The sequence below is a fragment of the Agelaius phoeniceus genome, chromosome 3, assembly GCF_051311805.1.
Source record: "Agelaius phoeniceus isolate bAgePho1 chromosome 3, bAgePho1.hap1, whole genome shotgun sequence".
Classification (NCBI taxonomy): domain Eukaryota; kingdom Metazoa; phylum Chordata; class Aves; order Passeriformes; family Icteridae; genus Agelaius; species Agelaius phoeniceus.
In genome coordinates this window covers 68,526,476-68,549,546 of record NC_135267.1, presented here as the reverse complement: position 1 = coordinate 68,549,546, position 23,071 = coordinate 68,526,476, and the positions used below count along the sequence as shown (strand labels likewise).

Here is a 23,071-nt window from a genome sequence, read left to right as displayed (position 1 = left end):
AGAGGTGACTTGGTTACAGCATCTGCATATTTTCATGGTGAGAAAACTACGGGTACTGAAGGGCTGGAAGCAGGAACCAGACAAATGTGGACTGGAAGTATGGCACTGCTTTCTTGAAGTGGTGAAGGTGATTTATTGTTAGTACAAAACAAACACACTTGATTGGTATCACTTGATAATTGTGCATCAACGATGGATAACTTAATGAACTCCAGATACTGGTCTCTATGCAGAAGAGAGACTGTGTGGCCTGCAGCACACAGGAAACCAACCTCAATGACCCAATGATCCATTTAAGTCTTGCACAGATTCAAATTTTGAACATCTTGCTTGTGTCAGCTTCCAAGTCAGAAGCACCACATGCAAAAGCTTTTGTCACTGCATTTCAGATACCTCAGTGTGAATGTCTTTTATGGAAGATGTCTGAATACCCAATTTGATACATTTTCCACTTGACTGTTCAAACCTAGTAGTCACCACCCTTGCAGGAATGGGAAATAATCCTATATTTTTTCAAAAAAATGTTGAGACTATAGCTTTAAAAATTGTTAATTCTTAATGCAGCCTCTTATATGCTTAGCCTCTTAGACTTAAGCCTAAGTCTTCCAAGAGCATATATAAAGAAATAAGCAGTCCTATGTAACTACTGAAATGAAAAATGAATGCAAAAATACTAACTAGGATATAACTAATGTCTAGTAATAAAACTTATGCACTGCCAAGGCAAAATCACAACTGATAGGAGATACAGGACTGGGAAGATGGATGTTGCAGTATGAGGGCTGCTATTAAAATGGGGGAAAAAAGGTGCTATTGGTTCTTTTCTCTCTTGTGAGAAAGTTGCCAGTTCCAAGAAGATTTTCTCCCAACCATGTCTGCACACACACAGCTGAAAGCCCCAAAATGGTTTTGCTTCTTATTATTTCAAGTTACAGGCGGTCAAGAGAAAATTGTCTCTTTTGCCCTTAGGTTCTTTTGTGTATAATGAGTGACTGAAGGCAGCCAGGGGCCGAGGCACTGCTGAAGAAGGAAGAATGCTACCAGAGCAGAAACAACACACTGTTCCTTTCAAGTTCACCCCCTCCTGGCCCACATCCCGACTGCCTTGGCCAGCTGCCAGGACATCAGGACAAAGGCTTCCTCCTCTGGCCAAAACTGAGGAAAAGGGTCTGTTGTTTAACACAGGCAGACTTGTTTCAGCAAGAGAAAAAAATAAAAAGAAGAGGAATTATATTAACTAGAAGCCCTGGGAGAGGAGAGTAATCTCATAGTGTGGCTAATGCAATTCTCACCCCGTGCTTTTCCTGGAGAGGGAACATCTTAATTTTCTACTGTTCAGGCTAGGAGGCAAAGTATAATGTCCCAACAGGGCTAAGCCCTAAGGCTGCCAGGGTCTTCATGTCCCCTGAGGTCACTATGAACCAGAAACAAGAATCCATCTTTCCTCCTTCCAGGAAGGTCCAGGCAACCCACTCTGCCCTCCATGCCTGCACTAATAGGCTCCCATGAAGGGCAAGTGTCCTCACTAAGACAGTAATCCTATGCACCTAGGAGACCTCCAAGAGTCTGACAGATAGACTAGATTTAGCTATCTCAGGACTTCACAGTGACCAAAATTCCTGATGGATTTCCACAAATGCAACCCAAGTCAAGGTGAATTCATGCTTGGGTTTTTCACTGCCTGTGTTACAGAGCCTGCAGCCATGTCTGCAATGAGGAACCTGGGACACTTGGGATTTGCTGTGATTTGAGAGTTTGTGTCTCTCCTGGAAATCTTGGAGGCAGATGCTGTTGCAGAAGTTACAGAGATACAATGGCTCTTCATGCCAACCTCAGCACTTTAGCAGCTCAGCCACAGGTGAGGGATGGGGGCTTGAGAAAGGCAGAAGAAATTCCCTTGGTCTGGTGTGACCCGCTTGATCCCAAAGCACTCCCTCAGAAGCTGTATCACAGGATGTAGTGTCTCAGTGACCTGTGACAGGAGACTTCCCCTGGCAATTCCTTAAATGCATGAGAGCTTTTGGAAGCAGGCTCCAACTCAAGCATAAGTATGATTTTAATCTGTTTGGGTTAATATAAATGAATAGAAAACCATTTTTAGGAGCTTAGAAGGTGTTCAAACACCATCAAGATTTACTCATGTATGTACTTGCTATATATTCCAAGCAATATATTTTCTTCCAGAAGGAGTGTGAAAACAGCATTTCTGACATGCTTACAAGACTAAGATCTTGGAAGATAAAGGCTTCCCTATGCACTCCATCCATCTGTGCCAGCCAGTAGCAAAGACAGCTGCCTCTGCAGTAACTCTCACCTGTCTTCTGGGACTGACACGATCAGCTCCAGCACACCTTCACCATCCTTGCTTGTGTGTCAGCACCAAGAACAATCCCTTGAGGGAACAGGGCTTGCTCAATGACCTTTTTTAATTCAACTCCCATTTATCATTAATGTACAGACAAGGAAGAGATACATGGGTGCATCACTTTGCCATCTATCACCTTCCTTACAGGAAGTATATTCTCAGTAGCCTTAACTCTATTGCTTGTTAAAGGACTGAGCTGAACACTCTGAAAGCACACATGAATCCCAATCAGAGACTTATGGGGTATGAAAAGCCATTGCTCCTGCACTTAATCCTGTAAATTGTCTTATGTCTGCAGTATTTCAACCAGTAGTTTCATGCCAGTGTTAGAGAGACTGGCTAGTATCAAAGTTTCCAGGATAGTCTGCACATTAGTTTAATGACAATACTAGACCTGCCATAATGACTGCTGTGCTTCAAAGTTATACTGCACAAACCTTTCCCTTGTGATTAACAAAACAGGAGATAAAATGATCTCCTGTCTTTTTCCATTTCAGTATTTACAGGAACTTGTAAATGTTAACACCTCTGAATAAGAATAAAATGAGACAGAAACCAGGCAATGTGACAGCAATTAGGAAAAGCTCGACAAGATAAATCAATTTTGGGAGGGAATGAGGTTACTAAAAGGAACACTATGCGTGCAACAACCTAGGCTTTTGTGGAAGAACATTGCAATTTTCTACAAGGCAATCTTCAGGAGTGGTAGAATAAAGACATTCAACATTACTCACAAAATGTGCAATAGTAGAAGTTATATCAAGATAAAGAGAGAAACCTGTTGAGGCAGGCTGGACATAGTCAGCAGCCAAGCACCCATGTGGCCATTTGCTCTCTCCTGCTGCTCCCACAGAGGGAGGATGGAGAGAACAGGAAGAACAAAAGCAAGAAAAGTCTTGGGTAGAGATAAGAACAGTTTAGTCTGGAGGAGGTGGGGAGGGAGGGAGTGATGCAATGCCATCCCTTCCCCATTCCCCAGTCAGTGCATAAGCAATGGCCATCCCAGAAGCCAAAGATTCCACTCCTTCCTCCACCTCTACTTTTACTGATTACTGAACATGTTATTACATGGTATGAACTATCTCTTTGGTCAATCTGGGTCAGTTGTCCTGGCTGTGTCCTCTCCCAACCTCTTGGCCCATCCCCAGCCTACTGACCAAAGAGCAAAGTGACAAGAAGAGAAGGCATTGATGCTGTGAATTCTGTAAGTAAATTTAACTTATCTGATAACATAATAAAACACAGAAAATATCATTAAGAACCAGAAGTCAGTATTTCGGTGACCAATTTCAACACCTAATCCTCTAAACAACAAATCCAAGCCTGAATCAAAATCCTATTCAATTTGCTAAGCTTACTAGAGGAATATTTTTTTTCAATACAGAATATTTTAATGAAGATCTGTGGAAGACATGATGAAAAAGTTATCTGAGAGAATAGTACATTCAGGGTTGCCATAATAAGAAATACAATGAAAAAATAAACAATCAAGCCCACTTTAGAAAGGCCTGTACATTTGTGTAGAAGGGACATTGACCACGCTGATGTGTGTATGCACTTACACATAACAACAGGGCTCTGAGACACAGGTTTTCACCCAGGCTCAGTGCTCAGTGGGTGAGCAATGCACACAATCAGGTTTTGTCTTAGAATCATAATCATTAAGGTTGGAAAGACCTCCAAGTTCACTGAGTTCAACCTTTGACAGAACACACCAGGTCAAGTAAATCATAGCACTAAGTGTCTATGTTTCAGTCTTTCCTTGAACACTTCCAGGGATGGTGACTCTACCACTTCCCTGGGAAGTTTCTTCCAATGCTCAGTGAAGAAAATTTTCCTGATGTCCAACCTGAATGGTCCCTGGCACAACTTAGGCCATTTTCTCTTGTCCTTTTGCTGGTTCCCTGGCAGAAGAGACCAACCTGGCTACAATCTTCATCCAGGTAGTTGTAGAGAGTGGCAAGGTCTCCCTGAGCCTTCTTCTCTCCAACTTGAACAAGCCCAGCTCTCTCAGCTGCTCCTCATATGACTTCCCCTCTAAACCTTTTACCAGCTCTGTTGCTCTCCTCTGGACACCCTCAAGCACCTCAATGTCTTTCTTGCAGTGAGGGGCCCAGAACTGGACACAGCACTCGAGGTGCGGCCTCACCAGCACCATGTGCAGGGGGACAGTCACTGCCCTGGTCCTGCTGGCCATGATGTCTTTGGCCTTCTTGCCCACCTGGGCACACACTGGCTCATGTTAAGCCAGCTGTCAACAGCACTCTCAGGTCCTTCTCTGCTGGGCCACTCTCCAGACAAAAAAAAAATCTATTGGGGAGGTTGTCCTCTGCAACTGAGTATGCAGCTTTGGGAGGGACACACACAGAGCTATTGAAGGAGGAAGGGTACATACAGCCTAACCAGTCCAAACAGCAGAATCAACCCTGGCAGCCAATGTGGGGACAGATGCTGCAGCTAGATTGCCTTCACATCCATTCTTAGTGCTGAGTATGCAGGTCCTGGAACATAATTCAATACCTGGATGAGGCCAAGTTCGTCAGTAAACCCACAGGTGCTGGGAGTATGAAATTGTGACTCTGAGCTCTTTAAAAAAACATTTCTCACAGGCTACTCCAGTGTGTCCAGTGACTGTGGTCATCAGCTTCTAAATAAACAAAGTAACCTGGGCACATCACGTTCAGCTGAAACTTCATCCATCTTCTTGCCATAGTGGCTGACAGCATTTCTGGCACATTCCCAGAGCATTTAATTTTATTAAGTACATTTACTGAAGAAATGAAAACCCTTAAACTGAGTAAATATAGAGTCCTCATAAATATAACTAGGTCTTTTTCATTTTGTTTGAGAAACAGTGGGAAATGAAAAACTGCAAGGCTAAAGGAAGTGAAGAGGCTATTTATGTAGCATGGGAAAAATTAAACTGAGATTCAACACTTTAAAGTGGGTGACATCTGTTTATCAAAATACTTTTGTTGTATCTTTTGCTTTTTGTCTCTTCCTGCTAAGACTCAGAAATGGGGATGCAGTGCTAGATCCAGCCTTTGATTTTAGCAGCAATCTGGGCAAGTTCTGCCATTATTTCAAAAGCAAAATTTTGGTCTGGCAGTGCCAATTGCTAATAAAATACACTAATGTATCATGTGCCATTTCTTCACTAAATTACTCACACGTGTATACAGTATGAAAAGATGTGTGGGACTAGGAGTTTTTCCCTTTTTGCACATGAGATACAAAGTGGCTATGTGCTTAACTTTTTATTACTTTTGAAGGAATGGGATGCACACCAAGATGTGGTCTGAAGGGGTAACTGAAGCAGTCTGTGAACTCAGCAGATGAATTAAGCAGGAACTCACACCATTGCTTTCCGCAAGTAGCTTGCAAAAACATGCACCAAGGAAAATAATTTTCAATGATTCAAAGCAGAACCTTTGGCTAAGTGGCATATCTGCCTTTAAACTAGGCTAAATACAAAGTACTTTCTGCAAATGCACAAAGTACTGGGGCCTGCCAGGGACCCAGTACCATATTCCACCAGCAGCAGAAGGCAGTGCCAAGTAAATTCTGAAATTTAATATACAGACAGATATGCTTTGCAGTTTCACTGATCTTCTGTTAGTAAAGGCCCAAGATGAACTGGTCTGACATCTTTGGTAAACTGCTAAAGTGTAAGACAACAGACTGAGTTTTCTTGCTATCAACCACTTGCACTGGTATGTCTGCACCAAAAGGCAAAGTTGTACAAGATGCAATTTGTTCTTGTTCTTTTCCACTAATAAGAGCAAAAAATGGCTGACTATAAAAAGGGTTTACTGCTCTCCAGGAGCTGTTCTTGGTACATCTGGATAAATATGTATGTGTATCAGGATATGTGTATGTGTATGCCCATCATAATAATGTGTTTCTTTCAAGGGCTTAGAGCACTCATCTCACCCTTTTCACTATGCTGACTGGAAATAACAATTTGCCATTTGCAAACAAAACAAAACAATCTTAACACAATAAATTGTTTCATTGTACTTAAAAAGAATGCACACCCTCCATGCTTAGCATCTCACCTGGTCATTACAGAAAATCAATGAATTGGCTTTGCACACAAAGTCATGAGCTAGACTAAGTACTGAAATTCCAGAAAGAATATGAACTCTTCATAACACTATTTGGCATCCAGGATTCCCAGCTGATGTCCTGACTCTAATAGCTTTTAATTGCCATCACAGACACTCAAAATTTACCACTGAGTTTACCACTTGCTGAATTAAATAAGAATGGAAATAGATAGGGTAAGAGTCTAGAGTAGAAAAACCCCACACCTAAAATATCCACAAATCCTGACATAATAACTCTAAGGAAAATATGGAAAGCATGTGATACTTCTGTGATGCAACCAGACAAACACTAGTCTCTATGAACAAGTATTCAATGCAGAAAAACAGATTGAGGACTTCTCAAACACCAAAACATTAGCTGTGGGCAGTGAGTGTCCAGAGATGTAGCTAATCCAAAAATGTGCTGATCCAAAAATCTTGGAGAGAATATGGAGGAAGCAACTGGTGAAATTACCTCACTGCCAAATACCTGAGCAGGTTGGTTCAACCATCATCCCTCACCCCAGTTGGTCCCGCCATGCTTCACTCTCTTCAAGACCCCTTCATAGTTTTACAGTCCAAAATTTTTCCCCAGGTTCCCATCTTCTGCAGTTCATTCACTCTCTAGCAGTTGCTTTGGTCACCATGCAGGGGTTTCTTGAGACTTTACTGGAATAGATCTTCCTCTTCATTCACCTCCTTTGCTCTTGGTAAGGGAGTCCTGGGCTTCTGCTGTGTTTCTGTACCCCACAGGGGAACTAGGGTTATAGACTTTGTTCCTGGAATCACTGCAGAAAAATATAGTGGGGTGCTAAAAAACCCAAAGTGAAGTCCACAAATGAGCCCCAAACAATTCAACCAAAACTTAAATCAAATAGCACTCAATGATGCACAGATCTGTCTATTGGATAGGCAAGGAAAGCACTAAGAAGGATGACATAAACTTTGGTTTTGTACTCATACTTCATCCCTGCTCCTACAAACACTACCGCATGTCAGCTCCTAGCCAGCATCCCTGTCTACCCTACTGTGTACCAGCATGAGTCAGGAGTACTCCTGCTGATGAACTCCAGACAGCCATTCAGGGCACCAAACAGCCCCCAGAGAGAGAAACAGCCATTTACCTCTCTTCACTGGTCATGCAGAGAGTTCAGTTTCCCCAATACATAATTTAAGTACTGACATTAAATAATATCAATACCCAGTGAAGTATGGCAGGTTTGTCAGCTATCTGAAGACCCTTCAAGGGTGAGTCATGGCTACTGTGAAAATGGCAGAGCACTCATGGAACAGTAGAGAGTGGAAGAAAACTTAAAAGATAAAAATAAGACTTCAATGCCCAGAAAATATTTAGTGGTATTTAGGATAAAACGGAGTTTTTGGTGAATATTTTCATTCAATGTTTTAAATAAATTTGCTTTGGCTATGCTGTCACTTCTGTCATGTCCAATTTCCACTAGCTTTGGGAAGATGTATATTATATATCAGTCACCCATTAATTCCACACTCTCATTTTATGTAACAGAAAAAGCATGTGTTCGTGCCCAAGCACAAAACCTCCCAACTTGGTAACATCCTAAAAGCCACAGGAGCACAGCTCTGCAAAGCACTGTGGGCTCTGGTTGACTGCGCACACCCATGGCTCCCCAAATGCACCAAACTCTGCTACGGCAACATCCATGTGCTCCCTACCCCTTGTCCTCCCTCCACACTGGCCCAACACAACCACTGGCTCTCCCAGTAACTTGTGCTACACTTCCTTCTAGTGAGAAAGAAGCAAAACCTGAAAGAGCCCACCCCTTCTGTTCCCTTTTCTTTGCTAGATCCAACAGTACTCTTTATCAGTCTGTTTTTCCCCCTTCCACTCCACAAATAGCAAGAAATAAAATAATGTAGGTGATGGCTTGGAAATGAATTGAAGCAGTCAAGAAGCAGAAGGAGCAGAGACAAGACAAGCACACAGTCTTTGTTCTAAACCCTACCTTTGCATGCTCTGCTACACCAAAGACGTGATACCCATAATGCCTTATAGGTACACATGTACCCCAAGAACAACAATACATCACACAGAAACACAACTTCCCAGGCCCTTCAAAATTCAGTTGAAAGGAACAAAATGGAAGAAGACAAACCTCATTCAAAACTTGCATTACACAAAAGGTAATAAATAGAATTGTATTGAAAAAGGCACAACAATAAGCTATACTATTTTATCATTAATCTGTCAGAACACAAGAAATTAGGTTTTTTCCTATGCTGGATGGATAGAGCTGAATAATTCCACAATTACAGGGAAGCCAGCCCAGAAAAAAACAACCACAAGGAAAGCAAACTGTGAGGAGAGTATTTCAGGGCCTGAGAACAGAGCAGGAGGGCTTGCGTGGGCTGACAACAGATGCTGCTCCAGCAAACAGCAGAGCAGGGAGGGATGGGTATGTATGGGTATAAATGCTGGCATTTACTTGCTGTTTTAACTTAGGCAGTTGGAGGAAGATAACAATTTAAGACACTGCCTCCTGGATAGCTTTTGTATTTCTCCTGAGTCTTCAATTATTATAGTTTTCTCTCTCTTCAATATTCTCATTTCCCCTGGGTATGCACTGACCAGCAACTTGCATTCTCTACAAATCCTCCCACTAGCTATCTGGAAAGAAATTTATGCCAGAGGGCATAACCCTCTTCTAACATGTAGATGCCTTTAAAACCACAAGTCATCTTCAGAAAGCAAATTGCACAGAGATGCATAAAGAATTCCTCCAAGACCTATTTTGGAGGCAAGTGAATTCAGCCAACTCACAAACATCAGCAGTAATTTCAATTCAGTAAGCATGACTGGCATTCTCAAAACCTTCGCCCAAACCACACAACCTCCATGCACGTGCACTTCTTCTAAAAATATTTCTTCTTGCTCTGTTTTTGTGCTCACTTTTTGCCCTTGGCCTTTATGATAAAAAATTTCTGGGTGAGCCCTGGAGAACTGAGCAGACCAAACACTAATTCTCATATGGAATTTATTTAGAGGGGAAGAAAAAAAATCCCTTAAGTTGACTAGTTACGTTATTTTGAACTGGTTTTATATTTTATGCGTACATAGTGGAGCTGGAATTTCAGGGCTGGCTTTTGTTTGCATTCATCATGAAACATTTGTTATATGAGCTGCTGCTACCGCTACCAAAACAGCTGCTGCTCACTGCTAGAAAACCAGAGGCCAACTCAACAGTTTCTTTCTTTCTCTGGTGAGTCTAGCTGGAAAATGAGGCCTGGTGGGTCTGCAGAAAATTACCTTTCTTTGGCTTCACTGTCATCCTTGCCACCTTTCGCCTACCCAGAATGCAAACTTGAAAGAGAATGGATAAATCAGCACAAGAGCAGGCACGTTCTGATGCTCCTGAATCTCCTACCATTAAACACAAATCAGAACTACAGCTGTGTGAACTCCCTGCTTTGCAGCTAGGGCAGCACCTCCAAGGGGAATGCCTTTCTTTCAGCTGCTCTTGCGATTCAGCCAGGATTTAACCCTTCTGTCCTGCATCATCATTGTCTGCCATCTGGAAAATTGAGTCATGACTTGATGGAGCTTCACATAAAAATTTCTTCTGTAGGTGACCGCTTCCCTGTGCAGAGAAAAATACCCACCCATCTGACAATGTGTGCCCTTTCCTACCAAGCTCCACATGGAACAGGACTCAGAGCATCCTTGGACTGCAGCTCTGAGTGCTGAGGACAGACTTCAACTGCACTTCCAATGAGCTGAATTTTAATGCTTTGCTTTGTTATGATTAGTAAACCACTTCAGTGCTGTTTTTGTTGCTCCCTGGTAACATCATGTCAGCATTGACCTCTCTTACCTCAGACACAGCTTTTTAAGAGAACATTTATCCCAGGCTGGAGCACAGTCCCTGGAAGACTTCCCTGTTTTTTTAAAGTAAGGGGGCACTAGGAAACAATGAATGCCTACCTCTTTCACCAGCTTTATCCTGCAGGAGACCACTCTTTCTCCTGTCTTGACACCCAATTTTCTAAAAGACATTTTGGACAGAGATCTTGCTGAAAATGACACCTGTACCATCTCATATCCCTGTGCTTGCTGAGTCCTTAAAGATTTTACAAATGCCATGCTGACTTTTCCCAACTGTCTATTAATCACATCCTCTATTATAGTTCCTCCCAGTATGTCAATTTGATTTTTTCATCGTTGGTGTCTAGGTGACAACTGCAGCCCTCTAAAAGCTTGAGAATGATCTTACCTATTTTTCCAAAATAGCTGCTGAATGAATCAGGGGACACACCACAGAGTTGGCAATTTCAGTTTCAAAGAAATCCTTGATGAATACTTGCTCTCACAGCAGCATCCCTAACACTGCCATCCTGGCTTGAAGGAGTAAAGACAGCTGTGGAGTAAAAAATGCCACACCCTAACATTTATCTGTATTATAGATGGCACCTGCAAGTAACTGAAAAGATATTCAAACAGAGTGCAAATAGTACAACTCAAAAGGTAAGATTTATAAAGTGCAGTAACAATGTTGGAGATAGGCAAAGAAAACTGGAGAGAAGATAGCAATAAAAGAACACAATGGGAATGCAGTTTGGAAGGGAAGGAAACTGGGAAGATGAGCCCAGAGAGAAACGGAGGGGAGGATGCTCTTTCATGCTACATTTAAAAATTTGTGATTCAACTCCAAGAACAGAGAAAAAGAAGAGAACCAGAATCTTCACAGCTATATTTAGTGAAAGCCTCTTTTCTTGCTATAGCTTCTAGGAGAGCAAGTTTTCAAGAGGGACAGATAAAAAAGGCTGGGAAATTCCAACAAGGAAAGGGAGTAGGGAACATAACTCCAAGAAAGACTTTGGAAGAGCAAGGGGTCAGCTCTCCAGCACCATAAACTGCCTTCAGGGCAGGTAAAGCAAAGGGGTTCACAGGAAGGAGCACAGGCAGGGTGTGAAGCTGTGCTCAAGCGAGGAGACACACCAGCTGAGAGCTACACTGCTAACATACTTACTTCATTTTAATTCTTAAAATTTTGTCATCAAGAGCTGACCCTTGCACTTTGCTGAAATTCGTGTTACTAGTTCTTTCCCTTCTTTTCTAATAGTAGCAACAGTGTCCTTAAGATGATTTTAGAGCACAATACACTGTGTCCTCTGGGAGCAAGCGGTCCCTTTACAGATGTACCTTGGAGATGTCTCTTCCCTAAGACTCTCTCCCTGCACTTCTCCCAGATGCCCACTGCCTCTCTCTCCCTGACTCTCTTCTCAGCCACCTAGCCCTGATGTGGCTGGAAAAAACCCTTTTGGTGTTAGCTTTATAAAATGCCTTTTGCAAGTTGCATGCCTTGCTATAATTTCACACCTAACTTGTAGAATTTATGCTCTCTCATGTTTTCCTAATTTTAATTATTACAACATTTAAATTACTATAGCAGCTGATTTGCATCACTGTACAAACCTGGTATCAAATTGCAATGTTTATGTGAAAATCTAAGTAATTACTAAGGGATGGCTCCTTGTCCCTGCTGTACAAAAATTACTGGTAAAAGTGTTTTAACAACTAAATTTCTTTTCTATAGCTACCCTATCTTTAATTCCTGGGCCATCAAAGATACTGGCTCATGGTAGTTGCATTGTTCTTGCAGATGCCTTGGGAGTAAGAATAATCAATTTAACCCGCAGCCCATTCTGCCACTCATACAGTAATTTAGTCTCAGAAAAAAAGTACAATAACTTTATTTGAAGACTGAAAATAAGATTATGCTCCTAAAAGCTAAGTGAATAGTCAGCTCTGTGATCTGCTTTATATTGCTCCTGTGTCTTCAATGCCAAATATGCTTTGTTTTCGATTAAGAGGTGTTTCTCCCCAAACACTGGCCCTGAAAACATACTGTGGGATACACTGATTATTGAGCTAAATTCTCAGTAGTTTTGGTCCTTTATTAATAAAAGTTTTTTATATTTCAGCCTCAGTGACCTTGTGCAGCTTGCTTGTTTCCATGTAGGAGAAATGAAGACCTGTTCACCTGGGAACAGAAGCAGGCCTATTACATGGGATTTAATGGCTCCTTCTCTATGCCTTCTGTTGCCTGGGCAGAGGGCAAAGTTGTTAAAGAAACAATCTGCATAATCTGTTACCACTGTAATTTTTGTTTAAACGCTATTTTTAAAGCAGAAGCAGTAAGGGAGCTTTAGCTGAAATGCTACTGATTAAAATAGCATTATGATTTTATTTACTAAGTTACTCAAGAAGGAATGAACTGTCATTGCAGGCTTTAACTGCCTGTCATTAAAATGTTTGTGGTACATTGTCATCAGTAACCCTGGATTATTTATGAGATATCACTAATGCTGTATCCAAATGCAGATCTCCTTCTGTGCTGGAGCTTTAACAAAGCTGGATATCCATGGGTTTTACATTTTGTGACACTAGGAACAGGAAATATTCAAAAGATGCATTGGGGAATCAACCTCAGATGAGCAGCAGGAGCACACTTATAAACCATAACATCTTTAGTGACTGATATGCTCATAAAATAAACATGACTCTTGCTTGGAAGATATCAGTACCAAAATGATCTCCTGACATACACAAAAAAACCCCAAAATATATGGATTCTTGATGTGTGAGATGTAAGGGCTTGTTTGACTGGTCCCTCGGGATTTAGAATATAAATAATTTTTGTTTTTACTGCAACACAGTATGAAATTACATCTTTGAGGGTTTAGTCCAAAACCAGACAGCCCATTGATAGAGCTGATGAAAGGAAACTGAATGCAAGTGACAGGAATAGGTGGGATGAAATGCAAAATCTGTAGGCTGAAGTCTTGGAATTGCACTAAAAGACAAAGATGATGCAATAGGTGGTCTCAGTCTTCATAATCCTACAGACGTACAGAAACTTTAGAGAGGGGAAACTGTTAATGATAAAGAGGTTCAGATGAGCATGCAAAAAAGTAAAATTTTTATGGCTTCAGGTAAAGACCCTGCCATTTGACAGGAAAGAGAAATATGAAAAAGGTGGAGGAGAGGAATAGGAAAAAGATAGCAGATTGCAGAGCACAAGCTGGGTACAGGCATGCCTTATAGCTCACAGAAAGGGAACATTAAGTAATTCTACAAAACACACTCAGCCTATCTCAACAATACATTGCCATTTGTTAGAGCTCATGTGTCCAGAAACTGTATTAGAAGAAGAACATTAGATCCAGTTTTTTCAAACAATGATTTAAGAGAACATGGACTTCATCTTCCAATACAACTGATTCTGAGCAGAGCCTTTAGAAATTCAATGCCCATGAAAATCCAAGCCTAAAATAGGGATTTAAAAATCAGTACTGTAATTAGCAAGAAGAGAAACTATATTCTTCTTTGTCATAATCAGTGGTGAGATCTGGAAGGCAGCCAACATCCTAGAATGCCTAGAAGAGCTGGGAAAGGGAACTATGGATCAACAGTAGCCTCATTCCTCATTTCTCCAGTTCATGAATCAAGCCCACTATCCTGGCCTGCCAATGGGAAATACGTAAATTTCTCACCTGATCTAAATGGATGGCTGCTGGTGCTGCTGTACTCACCAAGTCAAGCACTGCTCTTGACTCCAGGAGAAAGCAGAGCCATAGTGATGTGTTTGGCAAATGGACACTAAAATCCCACTTCCCTACACTGTAGGCTCAGGGAGCAGATTCACCTGGACCAAGCACCAATGTTGTGTCAGGCTGTCAGCTGCCTCACTTTCCACCTCAAAATGCCATTCATTTGGGGCCACAAGATGTATTTACAGGCAACCTCTCTGCTGTGTAACTCTGCACATATGAGCTAACTCAATCTAACAAGTACACATTAGCAAGGAAGAGTAAATAGTTAGGACCTGAGCCTGGATGTACACAAGCTCCATAGGGGTTGGAAGGCCAAACCAAACTCGCTTGCCCCACCTTTACTCCTGGTCCCATTTTAGCAATGAGACTGATACTATCTTGGATAAATCTTTTGGTGCCACAGTTACGGTTTTCATGCCACACTTATATTGTCTGGAGTGGCTTCACCTTCCTCAGCAGAACAAGAACCACAGCTGTTATAAGCTGTAAAGCTTTGCTTCAGAACTCACCACAGAGAAATTTTGCTTCTGAGACAAATCTTCCAAAGACCTAGTGGCGCTTTTGAAAAACACAGTCATGAGAAAGCCCAGAAGTGCTCAAATCCTTTCAAGAGCTCCTATTCTTAAAACTGCTTAGCTTATTCACAAAAGGATTTCAAACCTCCGGGAGACAAAACAACATATTTTTCTTTTATGGGACTGAAAAAGAAAAGATACTTTCACTGACTATCCTTACCACTCAGTGTATCCACTAACTTCAAGGCATCCTGGATCAGGCAGTCTGGTTTTTCCCTGCTCTCCAAACCTTGTATCTTCATGGCCGAAGAGCTAGATAATGTATCTACAGCTTTTGATAGTACCTTCAGTTTTATAAAACAAACCAAGGAACAGATGAGTTGTGCAGAATGTCCTAGATGCTATCGACCTAATAAAAAAGAAATGTCCTCAGGGATATGCACTGTTACTCTTCCTCTTTCCCTGCCCATCTTGCACACAGAGAACAGGGAATTTGCTTTACAAGTAACAAAAGTACAATTAAACACTTTTCCTTGATCTTAAACTGCATGTTTTAGCATTCACGTTGTTTTACAGCGTTCCTCTGTGCAATACCGAAAGTTGAGACTTCAAAGGGGCAAGAGAAGAATGGTCTGCTCACGCTTTCTATTTTCAGAACAGGATGTTGGGTGATAAGAAAAGGCCCCCCCGGCGGAATGCGAATCCGCGCGTGCCGCTGGCGCTGGGAGCAGCGTACACGCGGGCGGATCACTCCATCTGCTGGGCACAGTGGTGCTGCTCACACTCTCATCAGACACCGCAGTGTTACACAGGGAGCTACCTCCCAACTCCAAACTCATGTTTTACCTCCACGTGAAATTTAGAATAGAATCTTCTTCTGTAGAAAATTTTCATAGTCAGTGATTCCTGTTCAAAGTCATACATAGGGAAAACACAAAGCTCTAGTTCTAGCGTGCAAGGCAAAAGAAAAGACAGCATATTTGGAATCTCCAAAGATTTTAAACATTTGAACGTGTTTGAAATTTTAAAAGTGACACCAAAAAATCCCCACTAATACCCTACCCCACAACCCAACTGAACAAAAAAACCCTACCACAAAACCCCCTCAGTATTTACATTAAAACTAATCCATGCTGATTTTATTCTCTCAACAAGAGTGCTGGTGCTTGTAGGAGAGACAAGGGTTGGGCACTTCAGCACAAGAGTGAGCTAGTGTATTCCCTTCCCATTTACCAGTCACAACCCTCTCCAGAAAATACAGCTCACAAGAAGCCAGCAGACTAAGAAGCCTCATATAATTTGTCCTAGTATCTTCTTTCCTTTCATTTTGTGCTAAACAAAGGCAGAATAAAAGATGATCACTATTTATAGACACCGCACAAAAATCACTGCCTCCTTCCACTAGAGTCCTATGATCGCTTCTTGCTCAAAGGTTTTGCTCTTGGAGGTGGTGCCTGTAAACACATTCACTACAATTTCTCAGAGGGAAAAACCCCTTGTTCCTGAACTTTTCCAAATGAATAGCATCTGAACCATCTGAAGGCACGTCCACCTTCAGGGCTGGCCTGGCACAGGAGTGATCTTCAGCACAGCACAAAGACTGCTGAGCTTGATTTCACCCTTCTCCTAACTCCATCAAAAATGCTCTGCTTCTCAGGACCTCAGCGCTGCAATAAAGACAAATGGCAGCATCTCTCTCCTTAATGAGTTTAAAGAGAAGGGGACACTTATGAATAAAATAGTCAAGACTATCATTAACATTCATGGACATAGAGGATTTAAAAAAGAGGGTTTATATTACCTGGGATAATATTACTACTACAGTTTAAGACATTCCCTGTAAATGCAATTCTTATGGGAATCACATTTTCATTGCATTTAAAAAAAAATAAAATTTACAGTTTACCTAAACAATATATTTTTTTTCAGCTGACAGTGTGAGTTATTTCATTGCACTCAATAAAATTCAGTGTCTGAAAAGCCCAAGTCAGTCTTCTTGCTGTAGAGTAAGACCTATACATTCTCCACACTAAATGCACCTTTCAGGAAACAAAGGGGTTTTTTCCTGGTATTGGGAAGAAGTGTTTTTATAGGGCTTCTGGTGCCAAAGAAAATTTATGAACTCCTGAGGTGTGAGGATATGGCTCATTTGTGAGGTGATAAAAAACCATTTTATTGCCTATTGTTTTACACTGGATGCTGTTCACTTTTACCCCATGCCACAGAAACTGACAAGACAGAAGAAAACTCTGTTTTGCTGAATACAGTAGGTATTTTTTTGTCTCTTAAAAGCAGCAAAGATATGCAACCCACATGTGCCCATTTCAAAAGAAACTGAGTAAATATTCTCAGCAGAAATGAACAGGACTGACCAATCTTTTTTCCTTTAGCCCCTGAGAATGAGGAAAGATTTTACATGTCAAGTTTTGTTATAACTACTTCAGGCCTTTCAAAGAGTTAAAGGATACTTTCAAGTTTTGCAATAAACATATTCTAAGGCTCTGCAATTGGATCCTATCTGCTTCAATGCTGGTGAAAAAAAGACAAAATTTTGAGCAAATTTTACTGTGTTAGCAAAGAAAGCTATTAAACATAAAAATATATTTTTAAAATTTATTCTACCCCTCTATTCATCTATCTATTGAATTCACAATCTGCTGCCCCCATTCTTGCCCTTTTAATCTCTTGTCAAAGCTAGTTTTGGCTGCCAGGACAAGTTTGTAATTTTGGACAAGATAGGCATCAAAAAAGAAAGTCCTTTTGCATTTCTTGACTTGGTATTAACATTAAGATGACATTAACATTAAGGAGAGAGTGGAGACACAGAAAAACAGGAAGCCCATAGCTTTAAAGTACTGTACAAGATAAAACCAGATTGGTTCCAATGAAAACTTTAGCACCACAAAGAGCTTTCACATTTTGTTACACGTGGTTATAAAACACACAAGTCAAAATATTTGGCATATGGAATAGCTGAATGCAATGTCTTTGTTAATGCAATGAAGGAAGTTATCCTCCTTGTGTCCTCTGACATTAAATTTTTCTGCCATGCTGAACTGCCAAGTTTTTTTAACATTTTACCTTTCTTCACAGTTTCCTTCTGCCAGCTTATAGCAGACAAATCATTAGCATCAAAAACAAAAGCTCAATTCGTACTGCTTTAAGCAGTTACCTGTGTCATCAGGTATACAGACAGACAGTAACTCTCTGATGAAAATGTCACACTATCTTATCATAGCGCCACAGTTTAAATCATCTGCTTCAGAACAACAGCAAAAAAATATTTCTGAAGGTAAAACAACTACAGGCTTTGTTTTCTTCTAAGAGAACACTGAGCAGGAGTTTCTTGACAAATGTTATCACAGTGCTTCAGATAAGAAATTTTACTACAGGCACAAAAGAAACTGAAAACTTTGAATATGGCCTGCACAGTTGAAAGGAACAGAGATGACAAAAAGTTTCTAGATTTCCTGATTTCTGTATTATCAACCTATACTGAAGGTGTCCAATACTAAGAAGTTTGCTTAGATGGGATCTACAGTGATCTGGTGACAAACCAAACCACCTGTAATGAGCAAGGGGAGTCCCAACTTCAGGAAGAAGGGGTTTAACTCACAACTCCTGCAGATGTATCTTATATGCACCTGTGATTTTATGCATTTGATAACATCAGGCATTTTGCTTCCCATAGCAGGAAGGTGCTTTTAATATAGTTTAGATTATGATGTTGGTGGGACAGCAATCACCTGTTTCCTCCTGTGATTTCTAATCTATGTAATCCACTAAAGCAACACTGGATTGAAAATGTCTTTCTTCAGCTACTTTTTGCTTCAAGGCAGCTCTACAAATCCCGTTTCTGAATTGCCTCCAATCCAGAACTGCTTGTTGCAGTGGACTCTGGTGCAGATATTCACAGACCTGGAAGTGAATTACCTTTCTGTACACATCCATCTCTGTGTTTTCCTCATCTTGTTATGTTCAGCTGTCAAAAGATAAGTTCTAGAAAAACTTTCCTTCTTTATGTGGAAAGAGGAAAGAAAGACTGCCATAAGAAAATCTCAAGAGGAGCAGCAGGACAGCAGACAATACTGTAAACTATACAGATTTAATCTGCAAGTGTTAGTTGCAACAAAAGGTCAGTTTTGGACCAATTTATCTGCTGCTTTGTGGGACCACCAGACAGCTGGCAGTACAACAAGTCTTCTTCCCAGCACTTCATGTTGCAACAGCAGAGGGTGTTGCAGATCAGGTCTAAGATACCCTGAGGATAACAATGTAGGATTTCTTACACATTGCTTGAATATTTTTTATTTTTCTGGCTGATTCTTTTAAGGGGTTTTTTTGGTAAGTATTAGCACAAACTCAGAAATAACCAGAAAATAATTATGATAGGAAAAAACCCTCAAACATATGCATGTATGAAAAAAGGAGGAGAGAGGAAACTGCTTTCTTACTAATATGCCCAGTCAATAAGTGAATGGGAAAGATAAAATAAAGGTTTAATCCACCTCGGGAATACTGACAGAAAGTGGTGAATCTTTAGATTCATGACCCATTTTTCACATGAAATCCCAGAGGAAATCATTGTCCTGTAATAGGTGACCAAATTTCCTCCTGATACTGGAAAACACAAAAAGAGGACAAAGATTACCCAGCAGTTAATGATTCTGGCAGATCGCTTATTTCCCACCTGACAATTTCTAGGGCACCCTGATGAAAAACAAAACCCTGTGTGCTGCTTATTAGCTTCCCCCATTGTAAAAGAAATGAAAATATATGGTGCACAGAACAGCTGAAGAAGTCATAAACTCAAAGAAAAGTCTCATGGCAGAGAGAGCATATCCTTCTATTGATCCCCCTGCCTTCCTTTTGTCTAACATCCCCATGAGGAGACCTTCGAGACCAAATTTTGCAAACCTTTAGGATGACTTCCACATACTAAAAACATCATTATTTTTATTTTTTAATTTATAAAACCAAGGGAAATACCTGTCCCAAACTGGGCATTGCTCTTATGTCAGTACAATACTCTCTTTATGTCTGTTATTAAGCAAAACTACTCTATGGCTGGACGTGGCACCATAAAGTTACATGCCCACTTTCCAAAGAGCTGCCTTACTGCCTGCTTGCAAGCAGACAATGACCCACTGCAAGCATGTTCAGAAAAGGAATGCCATACTTTCCCCAGTACCTGTAACACAGCTAAATACAGAATTTTCAATGGTGAGTCCTAGAAGAAGGGCTTGATGGACAGTAATGCATAAATCCTGGTGATGGACACAAACCCATAATTTCTCCAGAGTGACTTGACTGACTGCTGCAATAGCTGTTCTCAGTCAGAAGCCAGCCATTAGATGCATGCATTACAAACTAAATTTAATCTTTGTTCCATGTGCTTTAAATATACAGATTGGTACAAAACAGTGTACTTTGTACAAAACATATTAATAGCTGTAGGCACTTCACACTGACAAAAATGCAACCAAGTCACAAAGGAAGAAGGGAAGTTTTACCCCTGCTTGGTGCACATAGTGTGGATGGGCCAGTCAAATGTAAGCAAGAAATCAATTCTGCTGGAATGACATGCACAGCCCTCCAGAAGCATCATATCTATTTTTAGCATAGGACACAAGACTGCCTTTTAAAGAAGTCAGCAATAAATCAGTGTTGGAAGGATGGATTGATGCAGAGAATCCTTTCAGACTGACCATGGGGTGCAAATTAAGGAGTAGGCTGAGTGCTCTCCATTTTCTCAACTCCAGACTCCTAAGTCTTTTTCCTCAGCATGCTTTGTATTGGAAGTGCTGTAAATGCACATTCTTATTTGTATTCTACCTAAACTCAGCTCAGCTGAAGGTTCATTTCATTTCAACCCATATCAAGGCTGAGAGAAAATAGATAACCTGGTCCCGGAGAATCTCCAAAGTGTCCAGCTCCCCAAACCATTCCTTGAAGGTTTATTTAAGTACATATTCCTGACAATATTTTGACAGTATTATTTGACAACTGAGTATGACACAATTAAAAGAAGAAGGCACCTCAGTGGAAAATGGGAAGCTTTCTGGCAGGTGGAAAGATCACTGAGCAACAAGTGCAGGCAAGGAAAGAAAACCACACAGTAATATTAAAGATAAAAGCAGAATATGTTACCTTCCCCATCATCACATCTGCTCCCTAAGAGGGAGATAAACTTCTTCATTGACTGAACAAGAAAGAAACACATACCCTTCAGCAGCCACGCAGATTTAGCTGAAATTTCTGTAAGAACAGCTTTTTAATGGAAAAAGTTACCTGGATTTTTGTAGATGCTAAGCACACCCTTGAAATAATGAGGTAAGAATCTTTCTAATAAAAGCAGCACATCCTCCAACTCCTCCAGAATGCCCACAAGCAGAAAATTTTCATTAACGTTCAGCTTTGCTCTTTCAAGGGCCCATTCACCAGGCTCCCTGTATGAAATTGATGGGGGAAGACGGGGGAGGGAAAAAGAAAAGTTTAAATATACATTTATTTCTCAAATTCAAGCCAAGAACACAAGTGAATAAAAAATATTCAGTGCTATACTTAGAACAAAAAAAGACCCCCCACCAAACCCAAGTAGCTTACTGAGCTTTTCCACGCAACATCTATAATTGGATTGGCATGTAAAAACAGGATCATGTCAAAAGGAGGCTAATCATTGTGTGAAAGTACTCCATTCTGAAGGGAACTTCTGCCAAGTTGTTTATAAGCTCAAACTTGTGAACTTTGGTATTTCAACTTGGAACCCATCTGATCAGAGGGATGACTGCCCTTGGTTTTGGAAGGTGCTGAGGAGTGGTGGTGTCCCTGAACTACATCAGGAGAACTGCTGGGACCAACCACTGCCTGCTGTTACTGGCAAATCCTACACAGGGCACTACCATTTTCCACCTTGTCCTGCATTTTAACTTCTGCCAAAGTCTCCAGGAGCTTCCCTTTCCCCTGTCATTGCCACCAGTTGCCCTGCAGCTTTGCTACAGGATTTGCATGTTTTTGCTGTGACTGATACATGTTTTGGAGAACAGTTTGGGGTTCTTCTGTCTTTTCTCCCAGCAGGAGAAGCTAGAAGGACTTCACTACATCTTTATGCTTCTCTGTTTCCCAAAAGCACAATGTTGTTAGACAACCATACAAATCCTAAATCCCTTATAATAATTCATATTAGTTATGTTCTGGGAGCAGCAGCCATCATTCATATTGACACAGGATATAGTGCCAGTGTCCCAGGCTAAAGAAATCAGCTCCCCACACTGCCTGGGAGTGGCTGTAAATCACACCTCTTCCATGACTTCATTAGGTTATCGTGGATCCTATGCAATAGTGAATTTAACATTTGTCTGAAGCTCTTTCTTTGTCACGTGGAAAAGCTTACTACTTTCCACTCCTACTAGAGCAGACTTGTAGCAGGTTTTTCATGCTCTACCACCTTCTGGGCACTGATCTGCTTTCTGGAAGAGCAAAGTGTCCTAACAAACACTATGAGCTTTCTGTTTGTAGCTCCTTAGGGGACTAAGAAGTAGCTGAAGGAAGTTCAAGGGCATACCAGGAGCCAAATCCACAAGGTACAAAACAGTACTTCAATATCCTGCTTGGGAACCTCACAGAGATATTTTGTGAAGGTATTCAGGCATGTGACTGCTGTTAATGGGATTATTCGCGCAGGCAAGTTAAATGTGCAACCATAAGCATTTGCAAATAAGGCCAAAATATGTTAAAAAATGTGCAATGAAAATGAAGTCAACTTGTTTTGTTTCTTATACATAACTTCAGTTAAGCAAAAAAAAAAAAAAGCAAGATTTTACAACATAGATACTTCTTCTGTCTTAATTTCTAAGTAACATATTTTAACTTGTTATTACTGCTACAAGAAGTATGGCTTTTGAAAGAAATTCTGGAAAATGTGCAACTGTTTCATTATGGAGAAGCTTGAATAATACAGAAACAGAATACCTTGAAGTTGAACACACCTAACAAAGAACATTTGTTACTAACAATACTAAAGTGTTTAAAGCCAAGAAAGTATTTAAAATGATTCCTATATTATTGCATAAAAATTTACTATGGTATTAGTAACTCAGCATTATTAGAATGGTGTTCACAGATGTTAAAAATGAGGTAGCTCAATTAAAGCAGTAGAGGGCTGTATTCTACATGGTTTTAAGCATGAATACAGTTCCTCACATGGACACAGAAACCTGTATTTCTCATATAGACCTGAGAGAAGCATCTGAGCAAATCAGAAACAGGTATTACAAAATTACAACGCAGCTAAAATGAGTAACCCAAAAAAAAAAATCCACATAAATACATTCATATTTGATGAATTATTCATGCTATAAATCAAGAAAAAAGGATACTGCTACATTTGCAATGGCCTCCTTACTTCAAAATATATGCATGCAGTTACCACATGCAGTGCTGCATTCCTTGTACTTTCATTTTTCTCTTGTACTTCAAATAATGTCACCTCTTTATTACCCACTTCTGACAAA

At 40.6% G+C, this 23,071-nt stretch overlaps 1 protein-coding gene across 1 annotated transcript in view; it reads right to left on the bottom strand.

The window, feature by feature from the left end:
- Positions 1–23,071, bottom strand: part of UST (uronyl 2-sulfotransferase) — a 153,748-nt gene that overhangs the window by 10,047 nt on the left and 120,630 nt on the right. The window contains exon 7 of the mRNA XM_054629704.2: positions 20,850–21,007. Within this exon, the coding sequence (XP_054485679.2) occupies positions 20,850–21,007 (158 nt within the window). The remainder of the gene's footprint in view (positions 1–20,849; positions 21,008–23,071) is intronic.